The sequence below is a fragment of the Rhinopithecus roxellana genome, chromosome 7, assembly GCF_007565055.1.
Source record: "Rhinopithecus roxellana isolate Shanxi Qingling chromosome 7, ASM756505v1, whole genome shotgun sequence".
NCBI classification, from domain to species: domain Eukaryota; kingdom Metazoa; phylum Chordata; class Mammalia; order Primates; family Cercopithecidae; genus Rhinopithecus; species Rhinopithecus roxellana.
Window position 1 is genome coordinate 84,476,996 of NC_044555.1, and position 20,142 is coordinate 84,497,137.

The 20,142-nt window shown below is 47.2% G+C and overlaps 1 protein-coding gene across 1 annotated transcript in view; it reads right to left on the reverse strand.

The window, feature by feature from the left end:
* Positions 1-19,720, reverse strand: part of RS1 (retinoschisin 1) — a 31,051-nt gene extending 11,331 nt beyond the window's left edge. Inside the window, exons 1-3 of the mRNA XM_010363516.2 lie at positions 19,629-19,720; positions 6,857-6,882; positions 5,865-5,970 (exon numbers count right to left, since the gene is read on the reverse strand). Of these exons, the coding sequence (XP_010361818.1) occupies positions 5,865-5,970; positions 6,857-6,882; positions 19,629-19,680 (184 nt within the window). The 5' untranslated portion in view covers positions 19,681-19,720. The remainder of the gene's footprint in view (positions 1-5,864; positions 5,971-6,856; positions 6,883-19,628) is intronic.
* Between the last annotated feature and the right edge of the window lie 422 nt (positions 19,721-20,142).

The following is a 20,142-nucleotide window of genomic DNA, read 5'->3' on the forward strand; positions in this document are numbered from 1 at the left end:
GGATTCTGACATCATTAGCCTGGGCACTGGGACGAGGCTGCCGGTGATGGTAATGGGCAGTCAAGGTCAAGCAGGCTTGCATCCAGCCAATGACACCTGGGGTAGGGGGCCACCCTCTCAGCGTGCGTGCAGGCCAGCTGCTTAACCTCTCTGGGTCTCAGTCTCCTCATCTGTGAAATGGGGCATGATATAGTACCTGTCTTCATAAAATTGCTGTAAGATTAAGTGAAACTATTTGGAGATTGTAGAATTCGTAGAGCACAGTATCTGGCCAAAAAGCACCAGGTACATGACATTGGTGGAGGTGAATTCGTGAGACTACATTGACACCTTCTTGAATTTTGCATGTTTTTCTGGCAAAGACTCAATAGGGAGGAAATCCAATGCCCCTCTATCCTACTCTGTTCTGTCCCCATTACCCCCACCACTCTACCACCACACCCCCGCCCGCCACACCCTCCAGAGAATGAGGCCAGCTTCATGTGACTAATGAATGGTCTCAGCTCTCCTTGCCCCAGGCAGGAGCAAATATGTGTGTGTGTGTGTGTGTGTGTATGTGTGTGTAAGAGACAGAGAGAGACAGAGAGACAGAGAGAGGGATGTGAGAGAGAAACTTTGTCAACAACATCCCTCAGGCTTATGGACCTGGAAGATCTAGGCCTCACCAGAAATTAGCGCATTGCCCAAGAGAAGGAGGTGACAGCCCCAGCTAAAGTAGCAGGGATGTGGCGAGGGCCTGAGCGCAGCGGGGAGGGACCTGATTCCCCTGAGGGGCTGGACTGGGATGGGTCTGGGAGCCCTGAGCTCTGGGCACGCTCAGAAAACTTGGGAAGGTCCCTCAGACTGAGTTTGGCTCAGAGGGAGAGGAGCCACTCACGAGACATCCGCCTTCCAATGGGGCTGTGGCCAGGCTGCCCTCGCAAGCTCATGGGGGGTTCATGTAGTCTAAAGGGGGAGAAAAGACCTTCAAAAATCCTGTCCGCAGACTCCTCTCAGGCCATTACAAGGGGGCAGTCCGGCTAGATTTCTCCTAACATGGAAAAATAGAAAATGTGACATTTCCCACACTGTGTGTGCCCTGAAGAAGAGCACACTCCAGTTCTTTTATTGTGATTTTTCCTGACTCCTTCTTCTCCTTTCCTCTTCCTTCTGTGGGCCTGGTTGAGCTCTTTTCAGGTCCACATGTGGCCTGCAGGCCTTCCCTAAGGCCATCCCCTCCCATCCACACCCCTCCGCCTGCCCCCCCACGCCTCAGCCTTCAGATCTCTGCCTGCCCTGTGCGGGCTGAGGGGCCCTGGTGCTACCTCCCCAGCACCCTCCACACCCGTCACGCACCCCTCCTCCTCGGGCGTACTTCACTGCCATCTTCTCTTGCCTGCCTCCCTCCCCATTCTCCCCCCAGCTGAGCAGAATGCCCACAGGTGCTGGACACTCTCTAGATATTGACTAGACAGATGGATGGAGGGATGAATTAACAAATGCCGTCTGCCCATCTTGGGTGCCCACTGGGGACAAGCATAGGAAATGGCATTTCGAAACAGGCAGCAGAGGCCTCAGGGAAGAAGTAGACGCTGACTGTGACCTCTGGCCTAATCAAAAGAAACCATAAATTGAGTAGATGCTAGAAGGCAACCTCAATAATGTTGTGAAAGAATTAAGGGGCTCCTAGGCTGGGTGCAGTGGCTCACGCCTGTAATCCCAGCACTTTGGGAGGCTGAGGAGGGAGGATCACCTGAGGTCAGGAGTTCAAGACCAGCCTGGCCAACACGGTGAAACCCCATCTCTACTAAAAATACAAAAATTAGCCGAGTGCAGTGGTGGGTGCCTGTAATCCCAGCTACTTGGGAAGCTGAGACAGGAGAATCTGTTGAATCCAGGAGGCAGAGGTTGCAGTGAGCCGAGATCGCGCCCCTGCACTCCAGCTTGGGCAACAGAGCCAAAACCTGAGGGGACCCTTATCAGACACACACAGAATATGACCTTCCTGAGTTTTCTGCCCAATGTCACTTTGTTATTGCAGCTATTAGACCTGTTTCTATACTCATTTCACCCTTAGGGAAAAGCCTACATCTTCTGTGGCTCAAATGGCTCTTCTGAGCCATGATGTGATCATTAGATAGATAAAGGCATGTTTGCAATATGTTGCCAGCCCAAGGCTGTGTATATTTCATGTTCTAGCCTTTTTACTTTAGTGGCTACTTTCTGGGTTTGTAGGCAGGCTTATAAAGAATGCAGATCTAAAGAAACACAGAATTCAGGGACTTTCTTAACACGAGATTCCAGACAGATGTGAATAGTGTTATGCATAGATATTAGACTTGAATATATGTGACAATATAGTAGAGTACAGGAGAAAATATGTAGAATAATATTTCTGGAAGAATGGTTTATAAGCTCAAACATCATATAGAAGAGAAAATCTAGAATCAAAATGAAGCGTTAGCAAACCAGTGGATTTATTATACTTTTGATAATTTCCCTACCCTATTTTTTGCTCTCAGAGTGCTGGGGTAATCTTGGCTCAACGGTGGAAAAGACAGAGCTTTTAGTATTTTTAATAGCATTAAAGTGAAGATTAGGAGGCCAGAATGCATGTGGCCTTCTGCTCCATGGGGGGCCCGGGCATTAGCCAGAGTGCACCTGCTAGCGCCTCCTGGCAGCTCTGAGTGACCCCGCTGTCCTTCTGTGCTTTCCAGGGTTCTCTTTCTTCGCGAGACAGGCTATGAGGGAAGCCTTGATTCACAGGACCCAGACAAACAAAGCTGCGCTCCTGACATACCATGAGAATCTGCGGCACTGACGGGCAAGTGACTTTTGCGAGCCTGTGGCTGGTTCCGATGCCCTGAATCATCTATCTCATGGAGGAACCAATTAACACCAATGAATCAACCATTAACGCTGAGGTTGAGTTTTCCTTTCTGAAAATATCTGCATTGTTAAGAACAAAAACCAGGGCCAGGTGCGGTGGCTCACGCCTGTAATCCCAGCACTTTGGGAGGCCGAGCAGGCAGATTGCCTGAGCTCAGGAGTTTGAGACCAGCCTGGGCAACACAGTGAAACCCCGTCTCTACTAAAATACAAAAAAAATCAGCTGGGCCTGGCAGTGCGCACCTGTAGTCCCAGCTACTCAGGAGACTGAGGCAGGAGAATTGCTTGAACCTGGGAGGTGGAGGTTGCAGTGAGCCGAGATCACTCTACTGCACTCCAGCCTGGAAGACAGAATGAGATTCCGTCTCAAAAAAAGAAAAAAGAAAAAAAAAAAAAAAACAGTGGAGAGAGGAGAGCACTTAAGCTAAAAGAATTTCTAATTTTTGAACTTCAATCTCATGACAGCTGTGTAGGGGAGACAGCTTTGGGGACCAGGGTCAACATCACATCCCTCAAACACATGACTCTTCTCTCCTTTTTTTTTTTTTTTTTGGGGGGGGGACAGGGTCTCTGTCTGTTGCCCTGGCTGGAGTGCAGGGATATGACTATGGCTTACTGCAGCCTCAACCTCCTAGGCTCAAGCAATCCTCCCACCTTTGCCTCCCGAGTAGCTGGGACTACAGGCACACGCCACCATGCCCCCCATCCAGAGATGGGGTTTTGTCACGTTGCCCAGGCTGCACATGGCCCTTCTTGAAGTGTCAAACTTGATTGGGTCAATGAAGCCAATCCACATAAACAATGTCTTTTCAATTTCTTCTTAGACAGAACTTAGTTGGGATGGAATTCCAGGAGGTCTCATGTCTCTAGTGAAAAGAACATTCGTTACCACTAAATGGTAAATTTCTCTAAGGTGGAGACAATGCCTTCATTTCTGTCTCCTTGTCAGTGCCTGACACATCATAGGCACATGTTGAAAGACGGGTGAATTGAGTTATAAATGGAATGAGGGTGCGTCAGTATTGACTGAGTCAGTCATACCAACATTTAATGGCTGCATGAGCTCATGCCATGGAGCCTGATGGGATGTCCCATAGGAAAAGCCCATCGGTTTCCTCACGATTGGGACCCTACAGTTCCCTTGGAAAACAAACTTAGTTCAGAAATGACTTCCCCTTCAGAAAATAGGAAAATCACGCAGTAGAAGCCATTGTACCCTACCCTCCCACACACACATTGCAGTTTACTTTTTTAATGCAAATTTAATGAAATAATGAAAAGAGCCTCACACACAGACACACAAACCTGTCTCTGGTGAAGCTATTATTAAGCAATTGTGTAAAGTAAATGAAGTGGCACGATACCATCATAACCCTGGAGAGGCAGCAAGGCCAGTTTCATGCAAAACAAGCTCTGAGCATGGAAAGGATTTAAGCATTGCAAATATTTGCAGGGACTGCCCAAGCCTCTGAAAATTGGATCTGTTCACTCCCTCCTCAGAGTGTGAGCTCTTAGGAGGCTGGTAGAAAAGAAACCAACCTTTATTCAATAGTGTGCTAGTACCCCACAGGCTGCTTTAATGCCTCATCTTATTTATTCCTTGTTGACAACCCCATAGAGCAGAGGTCAACAATGACCCATGGGCCACATCTGGCCCTCTGCTTGTTTTGTAAATAAAGTTTTATTGGAACCCAGCCATGCTTAAGCATTTACATATTGTTTATGACTGCTTTCCAACACAAGGGCAGAATGGACTAGTTGTGACAGACTATTTGGTCCACAAAGCCACAAATATTTCCTTACTCCTCCTTTACAAAGTTTGCTGGGCCCTGTCTTAGACATAGGCTACGTCAGCTGCAGAACAAATTGGCCTGGAAATTTCAGAGGCTCCACAAAACACAGGTTTATTTTTCACTCAGGCGACTGGTCTACCGTGGGTAGGCAGGGGGTTCTGCTCCACGTGATCAGCCTTAGACCAGGTTGCAGGAAAAGCCACTATCTCAACAGGTGGCTTCACAGCAGGAAAGGGAGAGCCGGAGAGTTGAGTGCCAGCCCTTCAGTGCCATTTTGGAAGTGGCCTGCTCACTTTGGCTGGAGCTGTTTGGATAGCACCACCTGATTAATTACAAGGGGACTGGGCAATGGGAGGGAAGCACGTGGCTGTTTGGTGAACAAGCAGTATCCAGACATGGTATTATCATCACCTCCATTGGACAGACAAGGAAAAAAATGGCAGTCCCAGAGTTCAGATGTGACACAGCCAGGATTCCAGCCCTCATCTTCCTGGCTCTAGAGCCTGTGCTCTTTTCAAAATTCCAGGCTGACTAGCATTAATTTCTTTTCTTTCCTGTGTTTTTTTTTGGGACAGCCTCTTGCTCTGTCATCCAGGCTGGAGTGCAGTGGTACGAGATCACTACTCACTGCAACCTCCACCTCCCAGGTTCAAGCAATGCTCCCACCTCAGCCTCCTGAATAGCTGGGACTACAGGTGCAAGCCACCACACCCGGATAATTTTTCTATTTTTAGTACAAGGTTTCACCATGTTGCCCAGGTGAATCTCAAACTCCTGAGCTCAAGCAGTCCACCCGCCTCAGTCTCCCAAAGTGCTGGGATTACAGGCGTGGGCCACTGTGCCCGTCCACCCGTTCATTTATTTTCAATCAGTCCCATTCATCGATTTCATTGAAAGTTAGGTCCCATCCTACCATCCCAACCTGGAGACATGGAGATCTTGGGAGCTATTTCTGGACACTGACATCACGCTATGTGTTGTCATAGGGACCAGTGTGAGATTCGAAGTTCAGAGGACAACTGGAGAAAACCCACATTAACATAGGCTTAATAATAGTAATAAATAAATACACACAGCTACCATTCATCTTTCATTCTAAAGATGGGGGTAGCGTTCAGGAGGTTAATTCAGCTGAGTGGGAAAAAGGAAGAGAAATGGGGTGTTCCCAATGACTGTTCCATCCCAAGGACAGGGGATACTCACCTGGTATGCAGTCCAAGGAGGTGGCGCCTGCAGACCACAGAGCATTGGGTCCTCCTTGGCAATCACACTTGCATGCTTTTTGGTACCAGGGGTCCTCGCCTTCATCCTGCAGCCAACCAGAGAGGCAGGGCAGAAAAGTCATGGTCAAAGGCAACTGTGGTTGCCACCCCTGGAGTGATCACACTCATTCCTTATGCATCGTCTATAGCAGCTTTGCTGCAATGGCCAAATTGAGCTATTAATCCAGCCTTAATACACACAGCTACCACTCATCTTCGGTTCTAAATAAGTAAATGTCTGCCACCCTGGGCGACCAACTAATAATCTCACAGATACACCCATCTAGAGGGCACTGTTCACCCCATTATAGTGTCTTCAGGAGTTTGGGGAGCCCCAATCCAAGTTTAGACTCTTCATATCCCCTGGAAGTTCCTATGTGGAGATAGATTCAAGATTGTGCCATCTGATTGAAGACCTGCTTTATTTTCATTCTCTCATTCAAACACCAGTCGTGCAGCTTGCCTAGGTCAAATGTGCTACTGCTACCATCACCAAAAAAATACTTTATTTATTTTTTTTGAGACAGAGTCTCGCTCTGTCACCCAGGCTGGAGTGCAGTGGTGTGATCTTGGCTCACTGCAGCCTCTGCCTCCTGGGTTCAAGTGATTCTCTTGCCTCAGCCCCCTGAGTAGCTAGGATTACAGGTGTGTACCACCACACCTGGCTAATTTTTATAATTTTTAAGTAGAGACAGGGTTTCATCATGTTGGCCAGGCTGGTCTCGAACTCCTGACCTCAAGTGATCTGCCTGCCTCCGCCTCCCAAAGTGCTGGGATTACAGGCATGAGCCACCATGCCCAGCCAAAAGATATTTCAAAATACATTTAAAAACAAACAAACAAAGTGATAGTCCTGTACGTTATTTTTGGTTGGGAAAATTTTCAAAAGCACTATCTATGCCTGTACATTCCAGCCTCCTTACTGTTACATACCTCGGTAGACGATAATCCCAATGTGGCTAAAGCAAAAGGATGAGACAGAAAAAATCTAATTAATAAAAGAGAAATCCAACAGCATCACTCGTTACATGGAAAAGTGAAATAGAAATAGTCACATGAAAGCTACCAACACCCCTTCTGGAAGAAGTCATGGTAAGTAAATATCTGCCAGGAAAAACATCCCCAGATGCTAAGAAGCTGGGGACAGTAAAATTAAACAGAAAGAACAAGATCATCATTATAGGCCGGGCACAGTGACTCACACCTGTAATCCCAGCACTTTGGGAGGCCGAGGCGGGCCTATCACTTAGGCCAGGAGTTCGAGACCAGCCTGGGCACCATGACAAAACCCCATCTCTACAAAAAATACAAAAATTAGCCAGGCATGGTGGCACATGCCTGTAATCCCAGCTACTTGGGAGGCTGAGGCACGAGAATCGTTTGAACCCAGGAGGCGGAGGTTGCACCACTGTACTCCAGCCTGGGTGACAGAGCGAGACTCTGTCTCAAAAAAAAAAAAAAAAAAGATAATCATGGCCGGATGCAGTGGCTCACGCCTATAATCCCAACACTTTACAAGGCCAAGGCGGGTGGATCACGAGGTCAGGAGTTTGAGACCAGCCTGACCAACATGATGAAACCCCATCTCTACTAAAAATACAAAAATTAGCCAGGTGTGGTGGCATGCGCCTGTAATCCCAGCTACTCAGGAGGCTGAGGCAAGAGAATTGCTTGAACCCGGGAGGTGGAGGTTGCAGTGAGCCAAGATCGCTCCTCTGCACTCCAGCCTGGGTAACAGAGTAAGACTCCGTCTCAAAAAAAAATAAGAAGATAATATTTTCGTTCGTTATAGAATTTTGGAAACTACATAATATAGCAAAGTGGACAGGGCAGGGAGAGGAAAACACCTATATTTGTTACCACCAAAGCCAACACTGTTAACATTTTAGTATAAATATTTCCTGTCATTTTTCTATGTGTATTTTTAAATATATTTGAGAACCTACTATGTAAACAATGTTGTATCCTGCTTTCCCTTTCACTTAACAGTGTGAAGATTTTCTGTTGTTTTTTTCTTCCTTCCTTCCTTCCTTCCTTTTTTTTGAGACGGAGTTTCACTCTTGTTGCCCAGGGTGGAGTGCAACGGCGCGATCTTGGCTCATTGCAACCTCCTGGGTTCAAGTGATTCTCCTGCCTCAGCCTCCCAAGCAGGTGGGATTACAGGCGCCTGCCACCACACCAGGCTAATTTTTTGTATTTTTAGTAGAGACAGTGTTTCACTATGTTGGCCAGGCTGGTCTTGAACTCCTGACCTCAGGTGCTTCTCCTGCCTCATCCTCCCAAAGTGTTGGGATTATAGGCATAAACCACCATGCCTGGCCCCAGGTTTTCTTATTAAATCTTCATCATCATCATCATCATCATCATCATCATCATCATCATTATCCCTATTGCCTGCCCAATGTGCTATTCAGGAGCTGATTCCCAGTTCCCTCACTGTGCCACAATTTGATGATTTAGGATTAAGACATTGTTTAGAAATTATTTTATAGGTTTGTCTATAATGTACAGGAAATATCAAACCACAATGAAAGTATAAGTACCATATACACAATGTGGGAAAATTGAAAGTGTGCAAAATTTAACATAAAACTGACATATAAACTCTCTTTATAGAAGCATGAATAAAGAGAATGAATTCACACTTTAACAGGTAAAGAGTTTGCATATGTTAGCAGAAACTGATTGTTTAAAGCTTCACTGTCCAACGTAGTCGTGACTAGTCCCACGTGGTATTGGAATTTAATTAAAATTGGCCGGGCGTGGTAGCTCATGCCTGTAATCCTAGCACTTTGAGAGGCTGAGGCAGGCCGATCACTTGAGATCAGGAGTTCGAGACCAGCCTGGCCAACATAGTAAAACCCCCGTCTCTACTAAAAATACAAAAATCAGCTGGGCGTGGTGGCGGGTACCTATAATCCCAGCCACTTGGGAGGCTGAGGCAGGGAGAATCGCTTGAACCTGGGTTACAGTGAGTCGATATTGCCCCACTGCACTCCAGTCTGGGCAACAGATTGAGACTCTGTCTCAAAAAATAAAATAAAATTAATTAAAATTATCAAAATAAAAAGTTCAATTCTTCAGTCAAACCAGCCACATTTCAAGTGCTTCAGAGCCGCATGAAGCTAGTGGCTACTGTACTGGCTAAGAAGATACAGAACGTTTCCATCATCGCAGAAGGTTGCATTGGACGCTGCTGGTTTAAAGCACCGACGGGGTGCAGGAAACGCTACCGCCAAATATGGCACCTGGACACACAAGTTAACTGAGCAAACTGCAGAAGCAGGAAGGTCTCTCTGACCTGCTCCCGCCCCCTCTCTCCTGAATCTGGCCGTAGAAACAAAAGCAGCCCTTGCCCCTTTCTCTCCTGAAATGGGCCATAGAATTCCTTTCACCCCGTCTTCCCTGAAGCAGACCATCAAACCTAGGAAGGTCAGTCTACTCTTCTCCCCTGAAGACCCTCACGTGACAGGTGTCCCGCCCTATACCCGGAGGAAAGGACTGTCACACAGGAGCACCAACACAAATCTGAACAAACAGGCCTTGTTATGCTTTTCTCATTTATTACCATTAGATCATACCCTTTGATCCTCCAATCATAGTTCCACACAACTGTCCACAAAAATGCACAGATCTTCCTGTTTCGTTGGGTCTTCATTTCTGAAAGCTCCTGTGCCATGTAAAACTTATTAAATAAGTGTGGATGGTGTTCCCTCATTAATCTGTCTTTTGTTCTTTTGTTGTAGGAGTCTCAGCCATGAACCTTGAGATAAGTGAGGAAAAGCGATTACTTTTTCTCCCTATACCACCAAAACTCCATTTCCCAGACTTTTTTTTTTTTTTCTTTTGAGACTGGCTCACTGCAACCTCTGCCTTCCGGGTTCAAGCGATTCTCCTGCCTCAGCCTCCCGAGTAGCTGCGATTACAGCCACCATGCCCGGCTGAATTTTGTATTTTTAGTAGAGACTGCATTTTGCCATGTTGCCCAGGCTGGTTTTGAACTCCTGACCTTAGGTGATCCACCTGCCTCGTCCTCCCAAAGTGCTGAGATTATAGGTGTGAGCCACCACACCCGGCCTTCCCAGACATTTTGAACAAAACAAATACCTTTCTTTCTTTTCTGATGATAAAAAAATTTCAAACAAAACCTGAGTGTAAAAAATGGAAATAAAAGTCCCTCCTTTAACCACTTCGCTATTTAAAAAGTGAATCTGATGCTCACAAAAAGCTTTTAGAAACCACACAAAGCCTTTATCACAATCATAAAAGCTTTAATTTCAATAATACACATTTCCCTGTTCTGCAACCACTTTTTTTGTGTCCACTGTAGGCCAGGCACTATAGTAGGGCCCGGGCCTTCTGAAATGGAAATCACACTCTCTGCTCACAAGGGGCTTGAAGACCCAGGAGAAGACAGGCCACTGGACCATGCCCATGGTGAGTACTTCGATGGGCTATGCAGGGGCTGCAGTGGGAGTGAAGCGCACATGTGTCTTAGCCTAGGAAGATTCAGGGCCGCCCTCACCTGCAGCCACCACACTGCTGTCTCTCCTGGGCCCTTGTTCCACTGGTTACTCACCCGCTATGGGCAGAATTGACCTTCTCAGGTAGCAGTGACGGTTAGGGAGCGCCATCTTTGTAGGAGGCCCCCAGAGTCCCTGCTATGATCTGAATGTTAGTGTCCCCCCAAAATTCATATGTTGAAACCCAATCACCAATGTGGTAGTAGTAAGATGTGGGGCCTTTGGGAGGTGATGAGGCTCTGCCCTCATACATGGGATTAGTATCTGCGTAAAAGAGACCCCAGGGAACTAATGAAACAGGAAAGGTCCCCCTTGTCCCCCTCTCAGGGCATTCAAGGGAGCTGTGGCTCGCTCCTTCAGTGCCCCGCTGCTCAAACCTCTACGGGAGCAGACAGACGGGCAGGCTGTGGAGCTCCAACGCCACGGCAGTGTGTAGGGGTGAATGTTTACAGCTGAGGCCCCAGCGGGCGTGTGTTACAGGGTGCTCTTCTAGTTTGCCGTCTGTAGGCGGCTTGTGTTAGCTCCATTAGACCCCTGCCTTGTCACAAGGACAGAAAGCTTTCTGTATCTCGGGCTTCTTGCCTTGGTGTATTGGAAGAATCAGATCACATGTGGGCTTGGAGAATGAGTGCAAGGTTTTATTGAGTGGAAGGAGCTCTCAGCAGATGGGGAAGCCAGAAGGGAGATGCTTTCCCCCTGGAATCGGGCTTGCTAGGCGGCCCCACTCTTCTCTGACAGCCCCGGCCAAACTCCACCTTGTTCCGCCGGTTGATGGCCTGGGGCTGTCGGTGTCTATCGTGTGCTCTTCCGCCGGCGCACTCCTCTCAACGGCCTCTGCACGTCCAGCCACTTGTGTCTTCTTCCGTCAATGTGCTCCTCTCCACGTCCAGCCGCTTGTGTGTCTGCTTGTTAGGGTCTCGGAGTTTTGATAGGCACAGGATGGGGGCGTGGTGGACCAGGGTGGTCTTGGGAAATGCAGCATTTGGGCACGAAGGCAGGAGTGCCTGTCCTCACCTAGGTCCGTGGGCACAGGCCTGGGGGTGGAGCCCGAGGCAGGGACCACGCCTTGCCCCCCTTCCCATCACTAGCTTGCCCCTTCTGCCATGGGAGGGCACAGCAAGAAGGTGCCAGGGATGAAGGAGGAAGCAGGCCCTCACCAGACCCAAATCTGCTGGCACCTTGATTGTGGACTTGCCAGCCTCCAGTATTGTAAGAAATACATTTCTGTGGTTTATAAGCCACCTAGTTTATGGTATTTTATTAGAGCTTCTCAGACAGACAAAGACAGTCCCATGGTGTCAGACTCTGTGCTGGCAGAGGAAGTTAACAATAAATTTTTTTTTTTTTGAGACGGAGTTTCACTCCTGTTGCCCAGGCTGGAGTGCAACGGCGCGATCTCGGCTCAACACCTCTGCCTCCTGGGTTCAAGCGATTCTCCTGCCTCAACCTCCTGAGTAGCTGGGATTACAGGCATGCGCCACCACGCCCGGCTAATTTTGTATTTTTAGTAGAGACGGGGTTTCACCATGTTGGTCAGGCTGGTCTGGAACTCCCGACCTCAGGTGATCCACCCGCCTCGGCCTCTCAAAGTGCTGGGATTACAGGCATGAGCCACCACGCCGGGCTTTTTTTTTTTTTTTTTTTTTTTTTTTTTTTTTTTTTTTTTTTTTTTTTGAGACAGGGTCTTACTCTGTCGTCCAGGCTAGAGTGCAGTGGCAATCATAGCTTACTGCCGCCTTGAACTCCTGGGCTCAAGCCATCCTCTCACCTCAGCACCCCAGGGTAGCTGGGACTATAAGCCCATGCCACCACATCCAATATTTTTAAACATATTTTTATAGAGATGGCGGGGGGTCTCACGATGTTGCCCAGGCTGGTCTCGAACTCCTGGGCTCAAGCAATCCTCTGGCTTCGGCCTCTTGAAGTGCTGGGATTACAGTCATGAGTCACTGCCACTACCTGCTTTGAGGCCCACCCTCTCTCCCAGGTACTCTACCTGCTAAAGAGAGACTTGTCTCTTTCATCCTCCCTGCGCTGAGGCAGTGAGGTGCAAACCTGATGCCGCTACTCTCCTGTGCAAAACGCTTTGGCAGATCCCTGTTGCCAGGGGCTGAGTCCCACCTCTGACATGTATTACAATCTCTCCATTTCTGCACCCCTATGATGCATATAATAATAAAGTGTCCTTCAAGGGGTCATGCAGATAAATCTAACTCCTGCCTACCTCTCAGGATTTATGTTTCTCACTCTGTACTGCTCTCCAAGCCGCAAATGTGCCAGACCGTCTCATGCCTCCATAGAATTTCTTTGCCTCAAATGCGTCCTCCCACCCTTACTTCTCTGCCTGCTCAGCCCCCTCCTTATAAAGAGGATGTTTCCTTGCCGGAAGCAGTGGCTCATGGCTGTAATTCTAACACTTTGGGAGGCTGAGGTGGGAGGATCCCTTGAGCTCAGAAGTTTGAGACCAACCTCAGGTGATCCACCCGCCTCGGCCTCTCAAAGTGCTGGGCAACATGGCGAGACCCTGTCTCTGCTAAAATAAACAAACAAACAAACAAACAAATAATTAAATAAAAATTAGCCAGGTGTGATGGCACACACCTGTGATCTGAGCTACTCAGAAGATATGAGGTGGGAGGATCATGAGAGTTAGAGGCTGCAGTGAGGCATGACTGCATCACTGCACTTCAGTCTGGGTGACAGAGTGAGACCCTGTCTCAAAAAAAAGAAGGTTTTTCCTGTCCTTCAGCTCACCACTTGCTCTGGCCTTTTCAGTCCACCTTTTTCTTGCCCACAGGTTATAGAAACCCATACAAAAGATGACTGATAATGACTTACCTCAAAGCGTTCATTCATTCATTCAACTAATATTCATTACTAATATTCATCTACTACATTCCAGTCCCAGCTTTAGGTGCTGGGGATAGAGTAGTAAACAAAACAGGAAAAACACATGCCATCATAAAGCTCATAGGCTAGTGTGTGTGTTGGGTGGGAGTGCGTAGGGAGAATACATTAATGAACGAAGAAAGAGAAGAGATAGTATGGAAAATTACGGTGACTGCTGTGGAGAAAACGCAAGGAAGTAGGGGACAGGGACTGGTCCTTTTGGGCTTAGGGAAGCCCTCACTGAGAAGGTGATGTTGGAGCAAAGATTTGAAGGAGGCGAGACACCTGTGAGCAAAGCATTCTGGGCAGAGGGAAGAGCATGTGCCAAGCACTCAAGGTGAGTATGTGCTCGGCATGTTCCAGGAAGAGCAAGGAGCCCCTGAGGCTGGAGCTAGAGGAGAGAGAGTCTTAGGAGATGAGGAGGTTGGGGGTGCAGGGAGCCAGTTCCTGCAGGGCCTCGTGGGCCATGTGAGGCTTTGTGGAACTTGAGGATAGATAAGGACATTACTGACCGCGGTTTCAAAGGCTCCCTCTGGTACAGTGTTGTGGACCGGGCTGGCCACGGCAAGTGTGGCAACAGGGTCCGGTTCCGAGGTGAGTGCAGTCATCCGAGGGAGAGAAGATGGTGGCTTGGCCCAGGTGGTGGCAGTGGAAGTGTTAAGTGGCTGGATTCTGACTGCATTGGGGAAGTAGTGCCCACAGGATCTGTGGACAGATCACATGTGGCAGGGGTGAGGGTGTGAAAGAAATGGAAGTCTGAGGCTGGGGCAACTGGGAGGATAGAGCTGTCATTTGCCGGGTGGGGGGAAAGGGGAGAAGGTTTCAGCGAGGACAAGGGATTTGGGGAGGATGAGGAGAAGGATGGTCTGTTTGGGACATAATGAATTTGAGATGCCTAGGGGACACCCCAGTGTGGAAATCGAGCTGGCAGCCGGAAGGATGCTTCTGGAACTCAAGGGGAAGCTCAGAAAGGCTGGATGGTGCCCTGTGCTCTACGGAGTTAACGACTACATGAACTTCTAACCTCAGGCCTGTAGCTGTTCATCAAGAAATGCAAAGGAAATCAGCAATTAGGGTCTAGTTGATTGGGGGCTGCTAGTTCAGAAGATGCTCTGTCCCATCCTCACCCTCAAGAGAAGCTGGGACTGGCTGCGACGCAGTTTCTGAAGAGCCCTATCAGTTAGACCAACATCAATTGGGCCAGGCCAGTGGCTCACGCCTGTAATCCCAGCACTTTGGGAGACTGAGGCAGGCGGATCACTTGAGGTCAGGAGTTCAAGACCAGCCTGGCCAACGTGGCAAAACCTTGTCTCTACAAAAAATACAAAAATTAGCTGGGCGTGGTGGTGGGTGCCTGTCATCCCAGCTACTTGGGAGGCTGAGGCAGGAGAATCGCTTGAACCTGGTGGGTGGAAGGTTGCAGTGAGCCAAGATCACACCACTGCACACCACCCTGGGCAACAGAGCGAGACTCTGTCTCAAAAAAAAAAAAAAAAAAAAAAAAAAAAAGGTGCCAGCTCCTCTTTTTGGGAGACCAAAGGCGAGGGTTGTTGGTCACTGACAGTGTGGCTTTCACAACCAAATCCACTTGGCTCAAAGGCCATGTCTGTCACTGAAGAGGGTCTTGTCTGTTGAGCTGTCACTGAGCAAAGCTAGAGTCCAAGGAAGAGAGGCCTGCTCTCAGAGCCAACTCCTGGGCGCAATCAAATTTTGGACCAATTTCTTGTGTTTCTTTCCTCCCAGACTCCCCTCCCCCAGAAAGCATTTGTCTGTAGACAGCCTGGGGTTCTGAGGTACCAGATTCTTATGGAAATAAGCAGAGAAAGAAGGAACGACAGGCGTTTTATAGAAAAAGCTGTCACCAAAGGAGAAGCAACATGGCTGCTGTAGTCCCCGCACAATGATTTAATCACCAACAAACTGGAGAACAAAAGCATTTTTGACGACAACATATTGTGATGGCAAACACCGCAATTAGTTTTGCACCAACCTTATAGTATCATATCAGAAAATAGCACTGTTGGAAGGAGAACAAGAGAAAAACCTCAGCCTCTAAAGGAAAAATAGTGAAAGATTTCGATTATGTGGTTGCATATTTTTCTCCCTGTTTAGATGACTTCTGTGATTCCACCACACGTTACATGAGACATCTGCCAGTCACCAATCTTAGATTTATGCAATATGGGCTTAGATTTATGCAATATGGGCTCATTCTGCCCCTCGATCCAAAAGGGCCACTCTACTGGGGAAACCGTTGTTGCCGCAGCAGGAAATTTCAAGGCATGTCTATTTCTTGAAATGTACCTTGCAACCCATGAGGAAAGGCGCGCTTTAGATACACACAGGAAAACCTAGTTTAGTCTCTTGGATTGGGTATCACCAGCTACAGAGCATTCCTTCCCATGGAAACAGATGAAGCCGAGGAGAAAAGCATAAAATTATGAATGATTAAAAATGGTCTGTAACCAGCTTCCAATCTACTTGAGAAACAGGAGGAACGCGCGCAGCAGGCTGCAATAACGTCCCTCTCGTGAAAGAGAAAGAAGGAAATTGCTTCTAGTGTGAAAGTGTTACTATTTTAGGCGACAGGCATATTCATGGGTAAATCTGTTATCTGCACATGCTTCAAACACAGATGAACCTCAATGACATATGCTAAGCGAAAGACAAAAGACCACATGCTGTATGACTCCATTTAAATGAACTGTCCAGAACTGGCAAATCTTTAGAGACAGAAAGTCGATTTGTGGTTGCCCAGGGGCTGGGGGAGGGGGGAGACAGGGAGAATGGGGAGTGAGGGCTTAATGTTTGGGTGATGAAAATGTTCTAAAATTAGATTATGTGCTCCACAAATCGGTAAATATACTCAAAATGATCGAACAATAGACTTTGAATGGGTGAATTTAAGAGTATATAAATTACATCTCAATAAAGCTGCTTTTAAAAAAACCCTGCAATCCCTGATGGTAACACAGTCACCTATAATTTGAGGCTGAAGGGCTTTTTATGTTTTTATATAATAAACATGACCAAATAATGAAGTAAGATATTTTAATACGATGGATGTTCTAAAAATCATTACTGGCATTGAATCCAATATGTGTGTTGTAAGAGAAATAGAAGCCTGACTCAATTATAAGACATAGGAAGCCGGGCACAGTGGTTCACGCCTGTAATCCTAGCACTTTGGGAGGCTGAGGCAGTCAGATCACCTGAGGTCGGGAGTTCGAGACCAGTTTGGCCAACACGGAGAAACCCCGTCTCTACTAAAATTACAAAAATTAGCCGGGTGTAGTGGCACACACCTGTAATCCCAGCTACTCGGAAGGCTGAGGCAGGAGAATCTCTTGAACCTGGGAGACGGAGGTTGCAGTGAGCCAAGATCACGCCATTACACTCCAGCCTGGACAACAAGAGCAAAATTCTCAAAAAAAAAAAAAAAGAGAAGAAAGACATAGGAAATGCCTTACTATGATGCTGTGTGCTCTCCGAAATGAACCTTCATCCAACGCCTAAGTGAAGGCAATTTCTTTACCTTACTTCACTGTAATGAGGAACACTGCCATCGATGGACAGAAGCAGTGGATGGTAAATTGGACGAAGAGCCTTTGTCTTCAGGTTCCCAGCTGTGCAATGGGATGCATCTTTCCCATGTCTGTGGGCCTTATGCATCTCCATCTGGATAATATGCTGATTAAGTGCAGCGATTGTGTCCTCTGTCCCCTGGAGCATACCTCTGGCCCAGGGTAGGGCACACAGTAGGTTGCCAAGCCACATTGGCTATTTTTGGCTGGCTGCTTTCCTTCCAAGTGGTGTTAAAGGTCTGCGTTAGTCGGGTAAGATAATTTAACCTCCCCAAACCTTCCCCCTGCCCACGTTGCATGCCACCTGGAGAGACGATGTTCTCTACTCTTCATGGACATTTCTGGAGCTCCCCAGCCATGCACAAAGATTGGTAAACTCTAGAACATGAAAGAGTGCTATCCTTCATGCCTCCTGACAGTCTGTCTATTGCTGATATCCACTAACTGGGCAGGTCTAATTGTAAAATGCTTTGGTAAATATTTCTAGGACTTCTTCCCATGGCAGGGATGGGGAGTTCACAGAACAGGGTTGTTGGACTGAGCACTGTGGAAGCCACAAGGATCTGCCCTGCATGTCAAGTCCTTTTTTTTTTTTTTTTTTTTTGAGACAGAGTCTCTCTCAGTCGCCCAGGCTGGAGTGCAATAGCATGATCTCAGCTCACTGCAACCTCCCTCTCCGGCAATCAAACGATTCTCCTGCTTCAGCCTCCCAAGTAGCTGGGATTACAGGCACCTGCCGTCATGCCTGGATGCTTTTTGTATTTTTGTAGAGACGGAGTTTCACCAGGTTGGGCAGGCTGGTCTCAAACTCCTGACCTCAGGTGATCCGCCCATCTCAGCCTCCCAAAGTGCTGGGATTACAGGCATGAGGCACCGTGCCTGGCTGCATGTCAAGTTCTTACACAATGTTTGCCCCCTATTAGATACTCAGGGATGAGCTCTTAAGCAAAGGGACCAAGGAATGAAGAAATGAATCTCCATGCCAATCACAAAGAAGAGAAATCTGAGAGTGAGCCCTGGGGGTGTCTGAGAACCAGGAGTATTTGGATCTAAGCCTTGAAAGAGTCTGCTTAGATTTTCTTGCTGGGGAAAGAGGAGGGGCAAGGAGTACAGGAAAAACAACAAAACCCCAAAGCGTCTTAAAGTAGAGTTACTGGGACAAGTTGCAGACTATTAATTGCAAGGGGAAAAAATCCTAACAGACAACTGGTTTACATGATCCCTACTTAGAAATATACCTTGGGGTTTGCAGAATGACCTTGAAATTATATCGTCACCAGTCTTTCCAAATACGGAGAAATGTGACTAAGTAACAAAAGTCATCGCCTGGGAAACATGGTGAAAACCCCTCTCTACAAGAAATACAATAAATTGGCCAGGCGCGGTGGCTCACGCCTGTAATCCCAGCACTTTGGGAGGCCGAGACGGGCGGATCACAAGGTCAGGAGATCGAGACCATCCTGCCTAACACAGTGAAACCCCGTCTCTACTAAAAAATACAAAAAACTAGCCGGGCGAGGTGGCAGGCGCCTGTAGTCCCAGCTACTCGGGAGGCTGAGGCAGGAGAATGGCGTAAACCCGGGAGGCGGAGCATGCAGTGAGCTGAGATCCGGCCACTGCACTCCAGCCTGGGTGATAGAGCGAGACTCCATCTCAAAAAAAAAAAAAAAAAAAAAAAAAAAAAAAAAAATACAATAAATTAGCTGGATGTGGTGGTGCGTGCCTGTAGTCCCAGCTACTAGGGAGGCTGAGGCAGGAGGATGGCTTGAGCCTGGGAGGTTGAGGCTGCAGTGAGCCGTGAAACCAAGAGTTCTGATTCCCTGCTTGTGTGAGTTTCGCTGCGTCTTTCTACCAGGTCATTTGCAGAGCACAGAGACCTCCTTCTCCCTGCTTTTTAATTTATTTTTTGTAACACACACAAATACACGATGTCCACAAAGAAGACAGTCAACCAATTTCGATCGTCTGGATGAACCTGAGGAGAAATTCTGAGCAGATGGGTACTTGAGAATTGAGAGAGGCATGAAAGAATATTATTTCAAAGATTGAGAGGGAATTGGAACTGGATGACATTTTAGAGATTTGCCCTTATTTTTTCCTAATTGAGGCATATCACTTCTGCTAGGGTCATATTTAGAAATTTTAAAATGAGTGAGTGTATTGAGTCTCTGGGGTTTCCTGACTCTCAGTTGGATTATGTTTTTTATTAGATGCCAGTGGTACTGGGCATGTTACATTAATCCATATTTAAACTAGGGTGACCTTACGTCCTGATTTGCCCTGGATGGTCCTGGGTTACACCTGTTGTCCCAGCAGAATTATTAATAGCATCCTCCTCCACCGTCAATAGCATTCCAGTTTGGAATATTAAATTCTGCAATCACTCCAACTTTGACTCCTAAAAGTTTTCTAGAATATGCCATAATTTCTCACTAATTATTGCAACTTGTGGCTATTTTATAGATTTCTGAAACCCATCCTTTTTTCTGCTGGATTTTAAGCATCCTTTGAACTTTAGAAGGCTCCTCACAGAACTGGAAAGCCATCCACATAAAGACAACTGTTGTTCATTAATAACACGTGTTAGTTAATTAACATGTGTTGCTAATTAATAATATTAATATTCAGGTTATATTCCTATTTATCAATGATATTAATTAAATTATATATTAAGCATGCAATGAATGTCAATGGTTGAATAGCACATACCTTCATAGCCAAAGAGAAGTAATAGCAAAAAGCCTTCTATCTTGTGTGACATCTTCCCCTCGTCCTCGGCCGAAGCTCTACCTTACTGAACTGGAGAGCTGGCCCAGGAGCAGGGGATTAAGTTGAGCCCTGGCCTCATTAAGCATCTTAATCCATTTAGTTCTTAGGTCTTCGGCTGAGCCCCATCAAGTTAACCCACAGAGTTACCTGCCTCAACAAGGAAGTTTCATGGAAGATACTTGCATCAACTGAGATTCAGTTTGCGAGGAAGATACTTTTCGTTCTTTGTTTCTGTTTTTGTTTTTGATGGAGTTTCGCTCTTGTCACCCAGGATGGAGTGCAATGGCGCCATCTCAGCTCACTGCAACCTCTGCCTCCCGGGTTCAATCTAGTCTCCTGCCTCAGCCTCCCGAGTAGCTGGGATTACAGGCGTCCGCCACCATGCCCAGCTATTTTTTTATATTTTTGGTAGAGATGGGGTTTGGACCTCCAAAGTGCTGGGATTACAGGCATG